This window comes from Stegodyphus dumicola, chromosome 7 (genome assembly GCF_044657685.1).
Source record: "Stegodyphus dumicola isolate Sdum_Otavi_A_Nest chromosome 7, ASM4465768v1".
NCBI lineage: Eukaryota > Metazoa > Arthropoda > Arachnida > Araneae > Eresidae > Stegodyphus > Stegodyphus dumicola.
The window spans coordinates 143,600,560-143,620,157 of record NC_140774.1 but is presented as its reverse complement, the minus strand read 5'-3'; the positions used below and the strand labels follow the sequence as shown (position 1 = coordinate 143,620,157).

General features: G+C 32.5%; 1 protein-coding gene across 1 annotated transcript in view; it reads left to right on the top strand.

Annotated features, from left to right (window-relative positions):
- Nucleotides 1–19,598, top strand: part of LOC118189623 (protein Skeletor, isoforms B/C-like) — a 70,488-nt gene that overhangs the window by 15,761 nt on the left and 35,129 nt on the right. The window contains exons 2-5 of the mRNA XM_035360276.2: nt 830–979; nt 8,097–8,169; nt 14,851–14,959; nt 19,375–19,540. Coding sequence (XP_035216167.1) covers nt 830–979; nt 8,097–8,169; nt 14,851–14,959; nt 19,375–19,540 — 498 coding nt within the window. The remainder of the gene's footprint in view (nt 1–829; nt 980–8,096; nt 8,170–14,850; nt 14,960–19,374; nt 19,541–19,598) is intronic.

Genomic DNA, 19,598 nt, shown 5'->3' with positions numbered 1-19,598 from the left:
ATATACCCCGAGTTAAATTATTTGTCAAATGCAATTCTTTAAAACTAACTTTGGACTTCACCAATTGCCGAGTTGTCAAGGCTGCTGAGTACTGATAATTCGACCGGGTTTCAGTCCGAGGCGAAAGGATTGGCTGCATGATTTGTTTCTGTGGTTTTCCTCATGTATAACGTAAATAAGAGCCACTTTTCCTTAGGAAATTCACGATGAAAACATCTTTTCCTTTAGGCAAAGGGCCCTTTGTCGTATCCAATTAACCTAACCTTAAAATGTTCCGTAAAAGCGACTCAACGCATTTTGAGAGATAACAGCATAATTTTCTGTCATAAATCCTGTTCAGTTCACTTTATAATGTTGAAAGCTTAATGGAAAAAGAATGGTGTGGTGTATTTAATTTGGCAAAGCACACTAAGGCTATCTGCCTAAGGGAAGGGAGGCCTTTTCCAGTTAAACTGATAGTAATTTTTTTTTTCCCTTATTTTGCTTCACTTGAATCTCCTGTTTATTGCTTAGTTATTACTTTAACAGATTATATTGATAGTTTTCTTTTATAGCTTACAGTCTTAGATTTTTAAAACTTATTTTTTTTTTCGCAAGTGTTTTAAGTTTTATGAAATGTTTCTCAATCCTTGTTGTTCTTGAGTATTTTGCATTTACTTGTTTTTCTTAAATTATATATTTTGAAATTTCTTAAATTTAATTCGTAAATCCTTCACATTACAAATGATGGAGACATTAACATTATTTCTGATGTTAACAGCTTTTTGCGTTAGGTACATCCATATAAGTAATTTCAGTATATTAATGCTTCTTTTATTCTGAATTCTAGGATGTGGTATAACGTCGGCAGACGAAGCTTATATAGGTCTTCCTTTGGGAAAGCTAAACACATATGCCCATCAAGTAACTGGTCATGTATATGCAGTAGATGAGCACACATTATTGATCAAGAACTTTTTCTATGATGGCCTTGGACAAGGTACGTAAATATTTTTATGCAAACATCTAGAATTCATGAATCATATTTATATTACATTTGTCTGTTATTCAGTGGCCTGAATTTCGGACTTCAGTAAATCATTTATATTTCATAAAAACAACAGCATAAAATATTTATAATTTTCTGAAATGCATAGTCATTCGAAGTCAAGTTAATCTTAGAACTTGTTGGTATATTTTAATCAATTTCAAGGGGAAAAGTTTGAAATACCTAACAAGTTATTCACATTTTGAGCTTTCAACCTGTGGTAAAAGTCAAGATTTGTCTGACAGTTAAATAATCTGTTACTTTAAAAGAACTTCATTTCCATCGCTCGATTTCACTTAACTATCTAACAACAACACTGCGGAAAAAAAACTTGTAGTTATTTGTTTCGTCAGTTTATTTCCGTTTAGCGTGCTTCCTAAATGTACGCTAATGCAATTTCTAATGAAGGATTAGTTGAACGGCAGTCTCAAAGAAGGTGGCGAAAATAAGAGCTGTGATTGCATATGATTTATGGGGGGGGGAAGCTAGCAACGCCTTTTTGAAGTGTCTGTTTTAAAGTAATATACTAAAAGTGATCATACTTGTTTAATGAAATTTACCAATACACATTTGGAGGAAACAAAATATAATTCAGTAATGCTTGAAGAAATTCTAACACTGGAAATAAATTGAACTTACTTAAAATTTCTAGTATTGCAGGTCTTGTATAAGAAATTTTTTAAAATACAACTATCCCTCGCTTTCTGCCATTATCGTTTTTAAGGACATAGTTTAGTTTTTAGTTAACTATGTAAATCAGAAAATGGTTTACTCTTTTACGAAAAATGGTTAAAGATACCATTTGTTCTGTGCTTTGAGTTTTGAAAAGTATAACTTTAGTTCTGAAAGATTGTAGAATTTTAGGACAGTTTTGCAATATCTTCCAACTGATTAAAAAAGCACTTGTATAGTACGGAAATATTTCGATCTAAGAAGGGAAGCATACTGTCTTATTCGAAGCATTTCACATCAGCCAGAATACACAACAGATCTTCCCTCATAATGTTAGAGTGGCAAGGCATAAAAATTATACACACAAGAGAACCTAATGTCACAAAAGTTAATATACCAATACAGAAAATCTGTTACATCGTAGATTCTGTTATCGGTAATAGCCGAGTTTAATGAACCTCTAACAACTCTGTTTAATTCATCGCTACGGTCGTCACCTTTTAGTCTTACAGCGTGTTTGCCATATTTTTAGTTTTGAAAACTGGAGCTACGCTGAATAGTACGTTACTTATAAAAATCTTTTCCTGTTATCATTAAGCGGCTTTCATATTATAAATTCATTTTGTTGTGTGGGATGGACTTCAGTACCACACCCTTTTAAATCTTTTTAGTTTATTTTGACACACTTTACGCAGGCTCATGTATGTAATAATCGATTTAACTGTCAATTAGTATATATAATTTAGTTTCTCAATCAACCTGTTCTTCCTTTATGATCAATAGTGGTGAGAGATTTGTTAACCATGTTAACACGTGGATTAACTGGTCTATTTTGAAGAAATCTTTCATGAAAACCATGTTTTATTCAGTTTATTTATAAATTTAGAGAACTATTGATCTCATCTCTACCTGGAAATAATATATCGAAAACCGTAAAGTACCGAAACAAAATAAATTTCATTACTCAAACAGCCTCTGACGTAGAGAAAAAAAAAAATGACCAACAAGCAAAACCAACAACAAACAAATGACCAAAATGACTTGTGTCAAAAGGGACGACATCAACAAACACAATGCTTTTGTCCAGCATGTGAAGAGAAGCTTCATTGTGAACAGAACAATATTTAAAAGCACATAATTAAAATTTGCTCTTATTTATCCCAAACGGGCATTAGACCCATAGGGTTATTAGTCTTAAAACGGCATTTTGCGTTATTTCACTTTCTGCCTTAATTCATTTTTCAATTGTTGCCACAAAATATTATCATCGTGTAGTATATTAAAAAAATCTGATGTGTACACCACATGACTTCCTTGTACGGAAAATTAAATTATACGCATTTTTCTTGCATTTTATTTAAACTTATTGAATTAAACCTACTTCGCCGACAGCGCATAAACCACAATAGAATAAATGCATTCTTTAAAATTGACTTTGTTTACCATAGCGACAATCTGGCGCTAGGTTTACTTAACAGTATTATATTTCATTCATATTATAACTCAGAATGCACAAAATTTATATCATTTAAAGAATTATCTAATCGTTGCCACATGTTCTATTCAAATACTATAATAAAGCTAGAACTATGCATAAAAGAAATTAAGCAAACAAAACAAAACAGAAACAGTTTTTCACAGACGATTGAGTATTTCTCATTTAATTAATTCAGTTCTCACTTCGCGAGAAGGCAAAAATACATAAAAACTCAAAATATCTATATTAAAAATTACGAAGTAAATCTCAAACGCTTATTTCCTCGAAAAAATTCCAGAAAGAATTAAGCATGATTTAATTGGCAATAATAAATGAATGCGTTATCTTTGTTGTTGGGAAGCTAAGTTTCTCTAGATTGGCAACAAATCCACTAGTCTCCTGTTTCAAATGTAAACACCGATGACCGCCATTAAAAACAGGCTTAGCGGCAATTAAACAACTTTAAAATTGCTGATAATTCTAAAAATATTGCACACAGATTTACTAAAGGCATAAAATCCTTAACCGGAAGATAAAAACAACATAATTTAATCATTTTTAAAGCAAAAAATGTACAATTTACAAACATATAAGAGTAAAGAAATTGAGATCACTGAGCCGGGTAACAGAGTGGATATATATATAAATATATTTATATACGTTTGGCGCGGTCGATTGCAACCAAAATACGAGGTGCACATCTACATGTTATAGCAGTCTTATATACAAAATTTCAGCGTTCTGAGGCTACTCCTTTTTGAGTTATGCGAGATACGTACGTACGCACGTTCGTACAGACGCCACGAAAAATTCTCTTCAGAATTAATTTTAAAGCAGTTTTATAATTTTTTTGAAGGAAAAGAGTATTTTATTCTGTCCTTACGTACAGATATGACGCAAAAACATCGTTAAATTGCATTCGATAGCGGTCAAAATGGATATTATCTTTGAAATATGCTGCCTGAAACTTTTCGCGATTACAATACTTCCTTTTTACTTCGTACAAGGAAGTAAAAACTAAATGATGAAGAAACTGGATTAATGTGAAAACAACAATGCTACTGAAGCCATAAAATTTTGAATAACTTAGTCCTCCAACCGAGTAAGAGCACTTGAAAGCCCGAATTTTGAATTTCGAATTTGTTTTATTATCTATTTTAAATTTTGTAAAGCTTTCACGAATTTTTGACTAACAAACTCAATGATTTCAAAGCGAGCAATGGTGCTACTGTACGGAAGGAAAAAAAAAAAAAAAATCTCCTGTGCGCGAGATTGTGGATCGGAAGTTCTAAAGATATGCTGTTTTTACATATTTTGTGATATTGTTGTTGAATTCAATTTATGTGTTTTAAGTGAGAAGAACGTGATATCTAATAAATAAAGGTAACACACGAAACGTTAAAAAAAACGCGCTTTACGGCGAAATATAAAATTTGAAAGCTTTCAGATTTTCTTTATCATAGTGTTGTTTAGTTTCAATTTTTGTATTCTGAAATCTTGTGTAGAAAATAAATCTTTTTTGTGAAGCCGTCTGGTTATTAAAGAAAACTTTAACAGACGCTCAGCCAACAAAATTTACATGCATTTACAACGTATTAACTCGCATTGTGCATCAAAAAGCTATTTTAAAGAAACGAAATAAGTCGTAGTAGGCGGCTACCAGCAGACTGACAGTCACGAAAGTTAAATGTATTTAATAAAGCCAACATTATTTCTTTTAACATAAGACATTATGAATTTCTCTTTCCAAATATCAGAATGAAAAAAGGGTTTTAATTCATGGTTTTTGAATGGGTTTGAATTCTCTTCTTTATTATTGCTCAGTAAAATATTTATTTTTGTTACCTTAAATCTTAGATCAATCATCTTAAAAATACAATATAAGCAACTGTTATAAACTCTAAAATGTTCGAAAGATTTATACAAGACACCATATCAGCTTTGGGGAATTCGCATCGGTAAATTTCGATAGTGTTGTGTCTTGATCAAAATGAAAAGTTCAAATTTTTGGACTTTCATCACTTAATAAATATTAGAAACTAATAAATTTTAAGACTACTTAGTCTTTGAAAATATATAGCAACTGTAGTGAGTTCAGGAACTGGAGATAAGTTGGCGCATCAAAATTTTATTGCGAATCGAAAGTAAAACACACATAATAAGCAAATTTTCATGATTGCGTAAATGTCCAGACATTTAATTAGCATTGTATAAAGATAAATAAAAGTACTTTACATATTATTGTTAAAAGCTTCTAAAGACATTTAAGACAATTTTAATCTAAAAAATTGATAATACATATAAGAAATCTTTTGAACAACCAACTAACTTTTATAATTCAATTCAAATAAAGAAAATTCTTTCCAAATTTGGAAAAGACTAATACCAATAAAAATATTACTTTTAGTGTATTTAAAATTGTAATTAACTCTTTCCGGTGAAGCCTTCGGTATATTTCTGGTAAGCTTATTTTACTTTTGCAGTCGCGTACCAGGAAATGTTCGGCACGATCGTGTAGCTATTATTTATATTACAAAATGAATATTTAATTATTAATTGTTTTATTATTATTTTACTATGCAGAAATTTCTAAATACTCTTTGGATCTTGTGACCTCAGAAATTTTTCAGTAGCTTAACATGCAACTGAAGTTAATATCTTTGTTACTAAATGCGACCGAAGTTAAGAAGGGAGTTCAGTCAGCTAAGGTCTTTTTCTTTGGTGAGTAGAGGACCTTTCTTTCGAACGAGCAGCAAATAGTTCTAAGTAGTACTAGTTCTTTCTTTTTTGTTTGTATGTGTTGTCATTGTTATTATTTTGTTGGTAAAAATGAACACCCAAGGGTGACAGAAATAAGTGAAAAGTCGAATAAATACGAGTATGAAGATATCGAAAATAGAATGAATTTTATGTGGGCAGATTTTTTTCCGATAATGATGCGATTAATGTCAACTACAGCAGTAGTTTTTATAATAGTAGTGCCCAACAAAAACATAAAAAGACATTAGACATATTAAATTATAGTTAGACTAAGAAAACATCAAGAAATAATTTTCTAAGTGATATTATATGGTAGACTGCTACACATGCAGACATCAATTTGCCCAAAATATCATTTTAAGCGAGAACAATAAATCCTTTACCTCATGTTCCCGTAGTATGTAATGGGGCAATTATTATTATAATTTTTCATTTCTTATTAACGAAGAATTACGCCAAAGCATTATTTGGCGAATAGAATATTACGTCATAATAACTCTCAGAAGAACCTGTGAAGAAGATCTATATCAAATAAGTAATTGGCTTGTGTTTTAATTGCAGAAATTTAAACATTTTTAGTTGCTACATTGGATATAGGCGTGATAAATTTAACGAAGCTAAGAGATTATTGGTCTTCTATGCATAGCACGAAAATTCCACACTTTTATGATACTATCCGACCTTTTTTCCAGGTTTACCCGATGCTGCATTAAAGGTTACTCGTAAACAGATAGATCAATTAATCGGCAACTTCCGTGACAGACTGCGAGATTCACACGGCAGAGCGTCAGTGTAAGACAAAGGTTAAGCGGAAATCTGCGTAATATGTGATACAACTAAGCAGGTCGGGCCAAGGAATACATAGTTTGTTCTGACATGGAGAAAGGTCGAAGAAGAAAATCCGGATATTATTATGCAATATACAGAATGAAAGCCAGGGTTATCTATATTCGATTGTTTTGAAATGTATATCATACCAAACTGAAAGTAGATCTGCATGAAATACTGAATATCTAGATAATAGGAAAAGGACATAGTTTAAATTATGTCATATCAATTAAGTTTGTACTTCTTTTAGATAATAATTGACTGACCACACTGGGAAACAAAAATAATTCCGATCAGTGCAAATATTATACCTTCCAGAAATGCGGGGGGATTAGGGTTTAAAATAAGATCTTGAGGAGAGTCTTGATGGAAGAAACTTCATTTTTGAGATTAGGAGAAAACTAAAATATTTTCAAGTGCTATCTAATATTGTGCTACGAAATCTTTCTCGTATTCAGATTGTAGAATCATTAGGATTTTTTGAAGCAGGAGGCATGAAAAAAAGCAATGCCCTTGCCGAGACTCGAACGTGAACCTCTCGAATATCCGCCGAGTGAGCTCCTTTCTACCATGAAGGCATCACTTCTAACATGCAGATAGCTTTATTGTACTTTGACGTAACCAATCTAATCCAACCAGATTATTAAAACGGATCTTTAAATATTCAGGGGGAAAAATGCTTCAGTAGCAATTCATGAGAAGTTAATAATCTATATTTTGGTGAATATTCTGAACTAATTTAGGGTACTTTTCATGTTACTACCATTTCTAAAATTTACAATATTAATTTTATCTATTAATTAGCAAATAATTAATAATTATTACTAATGTTACAGAATTTCTATCATTCAGAGCATTTTTCACTCGTAGTTCCGTATGTTTTAGAAATGCCTGTTATATTTTATATGTATAATATATAATCGTAAGTTTATTATAATTTAAATTTATGCATAGTATTCGAATTTATTTCAGTTTTCAGTTAAAAAAGCGCTCAAGTCGTTCTACATCCACTGCTATCTCATATGATAAATTAAATTACTATAATTTCTGTGAATTTTGAAATGAAACGAGGTATTATTCATTTTCAGAATTATTTAATTATAAGTTTTAAGATTAAAACTTCTCGCAATAAAATTTGATAATTAAAAAAATGCGTTCATTCTCGGATTCTGTTGTATTATTAATCGTTAGTAATTTACCTGTAAAATTTGTTAAAATAATCCTTACAGTATAAACAAGTTTATAATTAAGTAATGAAGACTAACTCTAAAGTGGTCGTAAAAGTCTATGCAGTGAAACTAATTAATTATAAATCAATTTTTAATACTCCAGATACTTTCTTCTGGGCTGGTTCTACTGTGCGTCCAAGTAATATTGGATTCATTGTTCCTGATGAAGAAGGAAGGTAAGAAACCTTAAACATTACGTATTGGTGATAAAATTAATATATCTAGTTTCTGATCTGAAATATTTTAATTCGTAAAGATAAAAATATTATTTCATTTACACTAAATTATTAAATCTTCTAAGATAATATTATTTCATGTAGGGGTGTGGATGGATGGCTTCAGTACGCTTACACATATTTATTGAAAATTTCCGTAAGGAATATAGCGTGGTAGTTCCCAGAAAATAAGCTATTTCACGTATACGTTGCTCATACCTATCCAGATCTTTGATACTGGAATTGCCAATAGGTTCATAGGAAAACTACGTTTCATACTTCTTTGAGTCTAAGAAAATATTGTTACGTTTAATTTTCTTCACTGGTTCGGGGATTTGGAGTGAATAACGACGACACTTGATGAAGTATCGAAACACACTCTTTATTTGCCCATATTGTCAGGAGATCTCCAAAACACGTTTTACAGTCTTCGATGAACTATTATAAACACGCTGACACGATCAGCAACACAGCCTTCAGGCTATCACGGTGGAGACAGCTTTACCGCAAAGCACCAAAGTACAGCTTTCGACTATCCTTGGCCGTTCTCGGAACTCCACGTACTCTCCAGACTCTCCACGCTACAACTCGCGATGCACTCGACGACACACAGAGCACGGCTCTCGACTCTTCGGTTCAGTCGTTCCCGGAGCTCAACATGCTCTCTCGACGATGCACTAAGAGACTCCTTCGGTGCACTCAACGACCCACTCGGCACTCGTTGCCCGGCTGTCAACTCGATCGACTCCGCACGGCTGGCTAGACGAGGCGCACTCTCTGAGACACACACACTGACCGACTGCGGACCAGCAGGGTTTATATAGCTTTCGGCCTGTGTTCGAGAACATTCTGGGCTAAACCTGTAAGAATTCGTTCCAGAATTTTCTCAAACCGTCCATGGTATATCGCCAATTTTGTCGCCAAATGTGGCAACTCTTCCCTCCTTGTTATTTTATGGCAACCCTAAAACTGCTGTGCGGGGAAGCCAACTTACCGCGCCTGTACATTTCGTAACAATATGTTTCCTTATTTCATCTTCCATACTCTTATTCATCTATCTTTTGCATCGAAATGTCTATTGTCCCATACACCAATCTGTTTCTTCGGTATCCAACAGAGAACCCAGCGTATGTAAGGTATTTTCGGTATTATTCTGTTATCAGGACAGCATCCAGAAATGTATGTCTGATGAATGAATGTTTGTTACCGTGAAAGACCGAAATTGGAGAATGTCGACTTTCACCGGAGAATGTCAACATTCACCAAATAAGTCGGTGAAAGATCGAATATTTCTTTACATTCTTGTACATTCGGACCCTCACCGGTGTATGTCGACAATCACAGATATGCTCTGGTGTAGGTCGAAAAGAAAGGAGTATATGTACAGGCTGCCATTCCAAAAGGAAGCGTTCCACAAATAAATGCAGTTGTAAAAGCAAAGGCCTCTTGTGCAATTCAAAGTGTCATAATAGTTTAAGCTGTTGCAATAAATAAGATTTGAATCACATAATTTGGTAAGTTTATAACTTCTATTATTTTCCTTTCTCATTTTGAATGTACTGTGTGTTTTAAGTTCTTATATTCTGAAGTTCTTATTCCGAGTCTCAAGTGCGTTTTCTCGCGAATGAATTACGGAGAAGGAAATATAATATTCTTATATGTTAAACATTCACCATTAGTACATGGTGAATGTCGACATTCACCGGTGTAAGTCAGAAATAAGAGTATTAGGAAAATATTTCGGACATACACCAAGCGACTATGTGAATGTTGACATTCACCGGTGAAAGTCGACATTCTCCAGATTTCGGTGTTTCACCGTAACATATACGTACATAAACACGCTCATACATTTCTGAATCTGGTTCCGATGACAGAACAGTACCGCATTTTCTCATCTGTCCCAATGGACAGATGTGAAAAAGTGTACTTTTTCTTGTTGTACACTGTAGCATCTTGGAAGTCCATAAGCGATATCTCAGATTATTCGAACTATGGAAATCTTTTGCAAGACGTGGATGAAAATTTTCGGGGACGGGTCAAATGTTCATTAATAGAGCCGAGTTTGCCTTAACCAGTCGGGTGAAAGTTTGATGTACAAAGAATAACTGCTGGGGAACGAGAACTGGGAATTTTAAGTATTTCTTTTTAGAGAATACTAGTAAAATTTACAACCGTCTATAATCTTTAACTGAACTTTTATTCTTCGCTATTGATATTAACAAATGCAGAAGATTTATAAATAGAACAGTCTCAGAGGTTGATCAGTCAAGGAATAAGACTTTAGACAGAATTAGATGAATAATGCTCTAAATCAGTGGTCTTAAACTGCATGCCGGCCGAATGCACGATCTGAAAACAGCTGATGAGCCATATCTGTTTTTCTTTTTAACAAAATGAAAATTTTTTGTTCACAAAATAAAAAATACTTTAAAGAAGTTTTAAATTTCGGTTACTAAATTTTATCAAACATACACAACAGCTGTAATAATATCGCAAAGGAAAAGAACTCGAATTTATATTTTCTGTACGAAATCTAAAGTTTGATACCTACAAGACATTTTTGTTGGTTACACTTTATTGTTCAAATATACTGATAGCAGAATAATAAATTTTTAGATTAACATTTACTTCAAATAATTCTAACGTGTTTAATTAATCGTTAAACAACTTACTGTAATTTGAACTAAAAATAAGCAAAGTATGAAATCTTCCTAGGTTTTTCAGAGAAAATTAACTAAGTGGCACAAAACTTCGGAATACATGACAACCTTTCTCTTATTTACTAAATTTTTCTTCGGCTCATAAATAAAAATATGTATTTATACGTTTTTATGTAGATAATAATAAAATTTTTTATTTCTAATAATAGCTTAACACTTGATGAAGTTTCATTTCTGGTTGAGTTTGTAACCTTGGGGAGAAATTATTAGAAATTATCTTCATCAAGGGTTGTAGATGCTTATCGGGCAATCGCGTTCTTTTGTTATTAATTTTCAATTGTTAAAAAAATCTATTTACATATAAATGTATTCCCAAATAAAGCGAGTATTCTTAGTGCACAAATTCGCAACTGATCTGATTTACTTTCTGATGACATGTACGAAAAAATATTAATAAAATTTCAAATCTTTGAGTTAAAAGTAACACTGCAAATTAACTCCAGTTGTAGATTTTCCTAGTGCGCTATTCATTATTAACAATTAATGGGCTGTCGGGCTTAAAATAATAAATCTTTGCCACACTGTATTTACAAACAAGTACATAATTGAAATGTATTCGCGGTCTGGTAAAATTTCTTCGAGAGATGCCATTTTAAGACCACTGCTCTAGCTTACTGCGCGGTGGTAGAATAACGAGGCATAAAAGAATAAAAAGAAGACTGAAGAGGTTATCACATTTCATTCAAGAAAATAATTTTCTGAAATCAATGGTCATGACACAATACACATATATAAGTCAAAACAAGTTTGGTACTTGAAAATACAAAAAAGTCGGTTAAAATATTAAATATGTTGTGAACAATTATTGATATTATAAGTACCAGCCTACATGCCCATTAATAACAAATGCTTTTGGTGTGAATATAATAGGATAGAAATATCAGTACTTTAACAAAAGGTGAAAATTTGACCCAGAAATTTTATTTAAATGAGTCTTCAAGTGTCATTCAATTCGTAAAATTATTTTTTTATTTCACACATCACTCAGAGACAAAAACTTGTTACATGTAGACTTAAATGTATATAAAGTTAAAAACATAAGCTTTTTTTAACAGTAAATTAAATATATACACGGGAAAAAACTTTTAACAGGAATGGCTTGCTATAAGTATAGTTGTACCTTTTCAGTAGGTCAAGATTAGTGTTTTCTTTCAAGAATTTCACTTTAAGTTCGTCTTTCAAGTGCTTTCTTTTTTCTTTCTATTAAATTTTTATTAGAACTTAAATTAGAGGAAATTATTCATTTGTTCTAAGAAACATAATTAATTCTTAGAACTAATTAGCATAATAATTAGATAATAACTCATGTTTAAAAATATATAAAAATGTTCTGAAGCAACTGTGTTTATAAATACAGAGTGTTTCAAAAAGAATATATGTATTTAGAATGCATATATTTATTAAACTGTATGACATACGAATATGAAACTTTACACACGTATGTACGGACCTCTCAAGTTCAGGTTAGAGATGTTACAGAGGTTCAATATGTTCTCCATCAACGAGACGAATTTCTCCCATACTCGGGCAAGCATGTCCGTCGTCACTGATGTTATAGCGGTACGGATCCGGTTCTTCACCTCTTCCAGGTTATGTGGGAGTGGTGGTACATAAACATTGTCTTTAATGTAACCCCACAGGAAGAAGTCACAGGGTGTCAAATCCGGTGACCATGGAAGCCAGCTGAGATATGCTAAATCGCCAGTTCCTTGACGACCAATCCAAGGTTCCGTAGCGTTTCATTCAGATAATCACGCACTTGGCAACACCAGTGATGGGGTGCCCCGTCTTGTTGAAAAATGAAGTTGTCTTCTTGCAGCTTCGGAAACAACAAGTTTTGTAACATAGCGAGATACTGCTAACCCTTAACCGTCTTTCCATCAAAGAAGACTGGGCCGTAAGCAGATGATTGGGATACCGCACAAAACACATTGATTTTGGGCGAATCTCGTACATGTTCAATGGCTGCATGTGGGTTCTGTAGGCCCCAAATTCGAACATTGTGTTTGTTTACATGACCACTAACATGAAAAGTCGCTTCATCACTGAACACGATGCGTTGTGCGAAAGTGTTATCATTGTCAATAGCATCAATAATCTCGTTGCAAAAGGCCTCACGTTTGCGTTTGTCATCAGGACGCAAAGCCTGTAGCAAATGTAACTTGTACTGCTTCGTAATCAACCGACGTCTCAAAACACGCCAAATTGTGGTTGTAGGCAGTTGTAAGTCCCGACTGGCACGAAGAGTTGATTTTGAAGGATTACGTTAGAAAGCAATTTGAATTCGTGCAACATTTTCGTCGGGAACACGAGGGTGGCCAGGACTCTTTCCTTTACATACACATCCTGTATTTACAAACTGTAAATACCATCTGCGAATATTCCACCCACTCGGAGGATCACTTTGGTACCTCAACTTGAAACGTCATTGCACTGTAATCACGGAATTGCACTTCGCAAACTCGAGAACACAAAATGATTTTTCTGCGGAGTAGCATTTTAAACATGTGACGGTTACCACGCAAAACAGAAAACAACGGACATCTTGGCGGCTATTAATATAAATTAGACTATGTATTCGTTTCGCCAATAGCCGAGCCGAGGCGCAGTGATCGATAGTTTGGACAAAATAACGCTTTGTAATACGTATATTATTTTTGAAACACTGGGTATATACTCAAAATAAATATTTATTTCGATAAATAATTGTACATTTTATAGGTATTTTATAAGTTAATAAGATGTATATATTAGTCTTAATTTATTTCAAAATGTACGACGATTGTTTTGCTTCGGCCTACGTAAAGAGCGATACATCATATAGATTTGATATAGGCTTTATCTGATATGATATAGCCTTTATTTTTACATAGCCATATGATATAGCCTTTATCTTCTAATATCAAAGGTTACATCGAAGAGTGAGACATCCTTTCAGTCCATAGAGATTTATGCAATTTCAGTTTAATATTACATTTGCCACCATTTTCAAACTGAACTCCTGATATAAACTTTTCTAAATATGAGAGATTTTAGAGTATTGTGGTCTGCCACTATTTGGATACGGCTTTAGTTTTTAATCACTTGCATATTCGGTCTGGGAGTATTTATCTGCATGTAAAGTTTCATTCGGCTCGAAGGGTATTTAAAAATCCGCTATTATTACTTTCTCTTTTACTTTTTTTGGGAGTTAGAATTGCTAGCATTATGCATCTTCTGAATACCTTAAAAAGTTATTTCAGATTTCATGTTCCAGATCTGATATGTAATTTATAATTCTTTATTACCTTGCTTATTATTTATACTGCGGTTTTTTTATGCCAGATTTTGAGAAATTTTGGGAGGTGTATTTTTCTCCTAAATATGTTAAAATTTCTTTTTTTTAGCCCAAAGGGCTATTAATTTCGTTTTTGCATTTTTGCGTCATCCACTATAAAACAGAATTTCACTTTTCAGACTGTTGCCACCGAATATTAGAGCCCTAGATTATATTTAAAGAAATTAAATAATGAAGAATCTGCATGTATGTGAAAAAGCAACGGTACCTAGAAACATCAAATTTTGAATAACGTAGTTCTGTCCTTGAATATGAGTATCCGGAAGCACAAATTTAGAATTTGTTTTATTACCTATTTCATATTTTGTAAAAATTTAAGGAATTTTTGATTAACAGACTCAATGATTTCAAAGCGAACAATGGCAACACATTACGGGGGAAAAAAAGTATCTCCAGCGCGCGAGACTGGGATTTCACTTTTATTTTTTAAATGCGAAGAACATGCTATTTAATAAATAAAGGTAACACACAAAACGTTAAAAAAAGCCCCTTTGGGGCGTAATATAAAATCTGAGAACTTTGACTCTTTTTAACTGTCTTTTAATTCCGAGCACATTATTCATTAATAAATGTAAATTTCAGAACAAACAGGCTCCAGAGGTATGTGAATGAAGATGTGACCTTGAAACTGCCAGATAACCGAAAATTATCGTCAATAAAATGGCTCGCTGTCTGGGACCTTAGAGAACATGTAAGTTTAGATCTTTGAAAATGTTTCAGGTATTTCTTTTGTTTGTACTTTTTTGTTTGTTCGTAATTTGATTTGACATTGTAAATGTTTATTCTATCCCCCCCAAAGCTATATATCTTAAGCCATAAATTCGTAATGTATTTGATATTATTTTAGCAATATTCAACACCTTTTGCCGCATTGTTTAAATCTGGAAAAATGGATGTTCTATTTGAAGAACCACTTAAGCCAGCGTTTCTCACTTTTTTAAAGTGGGGACCATTTTCATAACTAAGAATATTCTGCCTTCCGAAATTTAAAAAAAAAAAAGATTAGCCATAAAACGTTGAAATTTTGTATACGAGACTGCTATAACGTCTAGTTGTACACCGCTCGTTTTTACTGCAATCGCCAATACCAAACGTGTGTTTATATGTATATAACCACACATACACTCACTCCCGTTACCCGGCCTTCATTTTCGCAATCATTGGTCGTAGTCACACAGTTTGAATTACAGAAGTGTTATAAATAGCAAAAATATTCATGCTTTGATAACACTAAATTAAAAAAAAATAATTCTGACAAATAACGAAGTCTAATTTTTAATGCATTCTCTTGGTTTCTATATTTACATTTGAAAGTTTTATACTCGTTATGAATAAATAAAAATACAAGAAACTTGACTCCCGTACAACAAAAATGAATCGTGATATTTAGCTTCAAACATTTGCGATTTTTGATGTCATTTTCAGTTTGCCTTGAGGGATCGGTTAATTAAGTTAGAATACTTCTAGGAATTAAGTTTAAAGGAGGTTTACCAAGGTTAAAGCAGGTTTTTAAGTGTATAATTTTATATGCCTTACAAGGAACTCATGTGGTGTAGACATCATATTTTTTAGGATATGTTATTACCAGTATAATGTTTTTTAAAATAAAATTAAATAAGTTTTTAAAGTTTTATATTAATGTGTTAAGTAATTAACTTTAAGGTAATGTATATTCATTTTTATAAACGCAAGAATATTAGAGTGGATACTCTTTATTTTATTAACTAAAAATTAAAATGAGCTTACCGATTTTTGCACAGCTAAATTCTATGTTTGGATGTAAGCTGATCGGTTTGAGACATATATCAAATCGATTTGGTTCTTTTTTTTTTTTACTTTAGTGATGGAAATCATTTCTCACACATATGCAGAAGCAAACCGAATTATACTTTTTGAAGCATTATTGTATGGTTTACTGTACTTCTTTTCCACTGGTAATGAGATCCACAAACTAACCGTACCCTCTGCATGGAATTTCGTTTTGAGTCTGGTGTCATTTAAGAGTTCAATTAATTGTTCTGTTTCATTCAGTGACAGTTTATTTTCAATACTACAATCAAAAGCATTACGAGCTCATGAAAATTTGTTATATATAACAATTGAAATATAAGTTTCAGACTGTGAACTCAAAGTTCTGAGATATGAACATGTGTTCCCATTGCATAATTCTTTTCCAATATTGATGTCATTTTCTACTTAAACGATTATTACAGCTGGAAATGGTGAAAGGTTTCTTTGTTTAATACATCTAACCTACAAGCCAAGCTTTCCCCCAAACCCGATTATTTTCTTATGGACATTGAGAACGGGCAAAGAATTACCTTTAAACGAATATTTAGTTAATTTTAGTTTTGAGACTAGATCTGAAATGTATGCCAATGTACCGATCAGAAGAAATGATGGGAAATGTTCGTTAATTTCACAACTAAGAGGACTTACCATAACATTACTTAAGTTCAAAGAACCTTGAGAGTACTTTATACCGTGGGATCCAGAGAAACTCAGAGTGAGAAAGCTGTTTGTGCTCGCAACTCACGTCATCACGAAGTAATGAAAATATTCTGTTGTTCAGTAGGATTGTTTTAATTAAGCTGATTACCTTAATGTGTTCTTCTGACATGGTTTTTAATTTAGATGATATATCTTGGGATGCAAGGCTTTCCTGTGAATGAAATAATGGCTCCGGGTAACATCAGGGGACAGAGCTCTAACTTTAGCTACTACATAATTGTGCCTAAATGCGGACGCACAAGCCCCATTCAAACAAAACCTGCACGTTTGTTTCAATCAATTTCATGCTCTTGTATGTACACGTTTTGGATTAAAAAAATTTGTCCTCCAGTTACACGTGTTGGCAGAATCTTTGAAAGTAACATAGCTTCATGAACATCATTGCTGAATTCATGTCTGGCAACTGCATATCATTCAAGATGTCTGTTGTCTTGTCTATCTGAAGTGAATAAAATAGACTTTCTTTTATTCTCTTCATAAATTTAGGTTCTCTGTTAATAGCCCCATCATTTATTTGGTTTGTAACTCCATCGCATGAGAATGTAGTAAATCGGTGGCCTTGGGTAATTTTTTACCAAATATTTTAACTATATCTTTTATAACTAGAAGTTTTCATAGGCCGCGCATACATAAAAGGGATGGCCCACTCTTTGCAACGTGAAGACTTATAATACAGGACGCGACGCCTCTAAGGTCTTTTTAATTGCAGAACCTATATTAGAAATAAATCTCCAGTAATTTCGTGATAGGTTAACCTTGAGTAAAAAGAGATAGACAATTCCCTCATCTAATTTACAAACTCCGAGAGTTACAGCTATAATATGACATATGCAGTTAATTTGAATTTTATTTTGTCTCTGTTTTGGAAATTTGGAAGGCTATCAAAGATAAACTTCAGTGACCACTTGCAGTCCGTGGATCACAGATATCAGAATCCCTGGCTTGTGATATTGAAATTATTTTCCCCATAAAGTTTTCAGCAAAGGAATTGTTCTCATAATAAGGAAAACAAATTTATTTTTAACCCGATTATGGGCAGAAAATTGAACTTTTACAAATGGATTTTATTTTCCCTTGCACTAATTATGTTCATTGTCTTTAGAAATTCAGTTTTGAGCCAACTGACTAATTATTGCTAGGAAAAATCAGTTAGTCAAAATACCGTACATTTAATATTACTAATAATACAAATAATACAAAATGCATAATTTAAAATTTTCTTGAAATAGTTTCTTCTCCAAAATGAGAGCGTATTAAGAATCAACGACTTGAGATGTATGAAAACAAGAACCATGAATTTTTCTTTTTCTTCAAGATTTGACGACTTGGATTCCTTTTTCTTGCATTTCCTTATAAATTGATTTTTTTTTTCTTTTGTGTTTTATGAGTCAAATTGGCAATAGAATTATATTATTTCTATGCTAACAGATTAGTCTTTTTCACTTTGAGAGTTGAATTGTGCTTGGCAAATACATTATTTTAGTTGCTCTGTTAATGACGTATTTTAGGGGTATTCCTTAAATGCATATTTCACATGCTTTTGCATAAAAATTAAGAATAAGAAAAGAAAAAAATAAGGAGAGAAATCATAGTTCAGATCAATTCAAAAGCTTTGATGACATAATAGATGAACAAAAGGCGAAACATCCTATTTAACAATATAATTTTGTTTCCAAATTTTGAAAATAAACGGAAAGTTTACTTGAATTCAGTATTTCTATTTTTAGGTTTTAGTTTTGTTAATGTGGATAGAGTAATAAGGCGTTCCATAGAAATGATCTGAAGGAAGATTTAGAAATGGGCTGAAGTTTTTACAATAAAAATACTTTGCTCTATTGAAAAATTAAATTAAGCTAACATCATCGACATTTATAAATTATAATTCAGTTTTCATAAACTGTGATTTTTTTCCATTTAAATGTTTTAAATATTGTTTTATAAGAAACAATTTTTTATTCAACATTATGTATTTATTTATAGAAAAGAATTCATCTTTATGGTTTTTGTAACAGTTGCATTTATCCATGACTGTCAAAGAGTCGAATTTAGTTGCTTTTGACATTTGCTTTGATATATGAACACTTTGAGCCCGGGGCCGAAATTGCTGTCCTTTCCCTTCAGCTTTTTTTGGTAACAAAATGTAAAAAATACGGCTTAGCTGTATTTTTTTAGAATGTTTCAATAAATTTCATTAAAACTATATTTGATCACATCTCATTGAGACTATATTTATTTTTTAACTTTAACACTGTCTGTATTTAATATTGTCGGTTCCGCGGACCGACGCCAACCAAATGAAAATTCCAGCGCTGATCCCTAGGCACCGACGCCGGCCACACGGAAAGTTCACTGCCGGGCTCAACGTGTTAATCAACAATAAGTTTATTCGTAAGTAGGGGATAAAGTTTAATGCATTGTAAGTTTAATCATCGTAAAGTTGAATGCACGAAAACATTCAAAAATGCTTTTACTTTCACAGATTTCCATCTCTCATAAAGTATAAAATCATTTTAGCTTTTGTATAGTCTGCTTTAGCTGCACAAATTATTCGTATCATTTTACTTATTTATACACTTCTCTGTATTTTACTTCCAGAATAATCTGGCTGATGTATATATTCCGGAAGGTCTAGAACCTCCTTCACCGCAGAGAATTTCTGAAATGAGCAGAAATTCTCATGGGGTACAATCCGACGGTGTAGTTGTTGAAGATTCGAAGACCATCACCATACTGAATTTGTTTTATGATGGCAATGAAACAGGTAATTTCTTTAGTCATAATTTAATGAATTTACGTTTGAATAAGAAAGTTTTCTATGC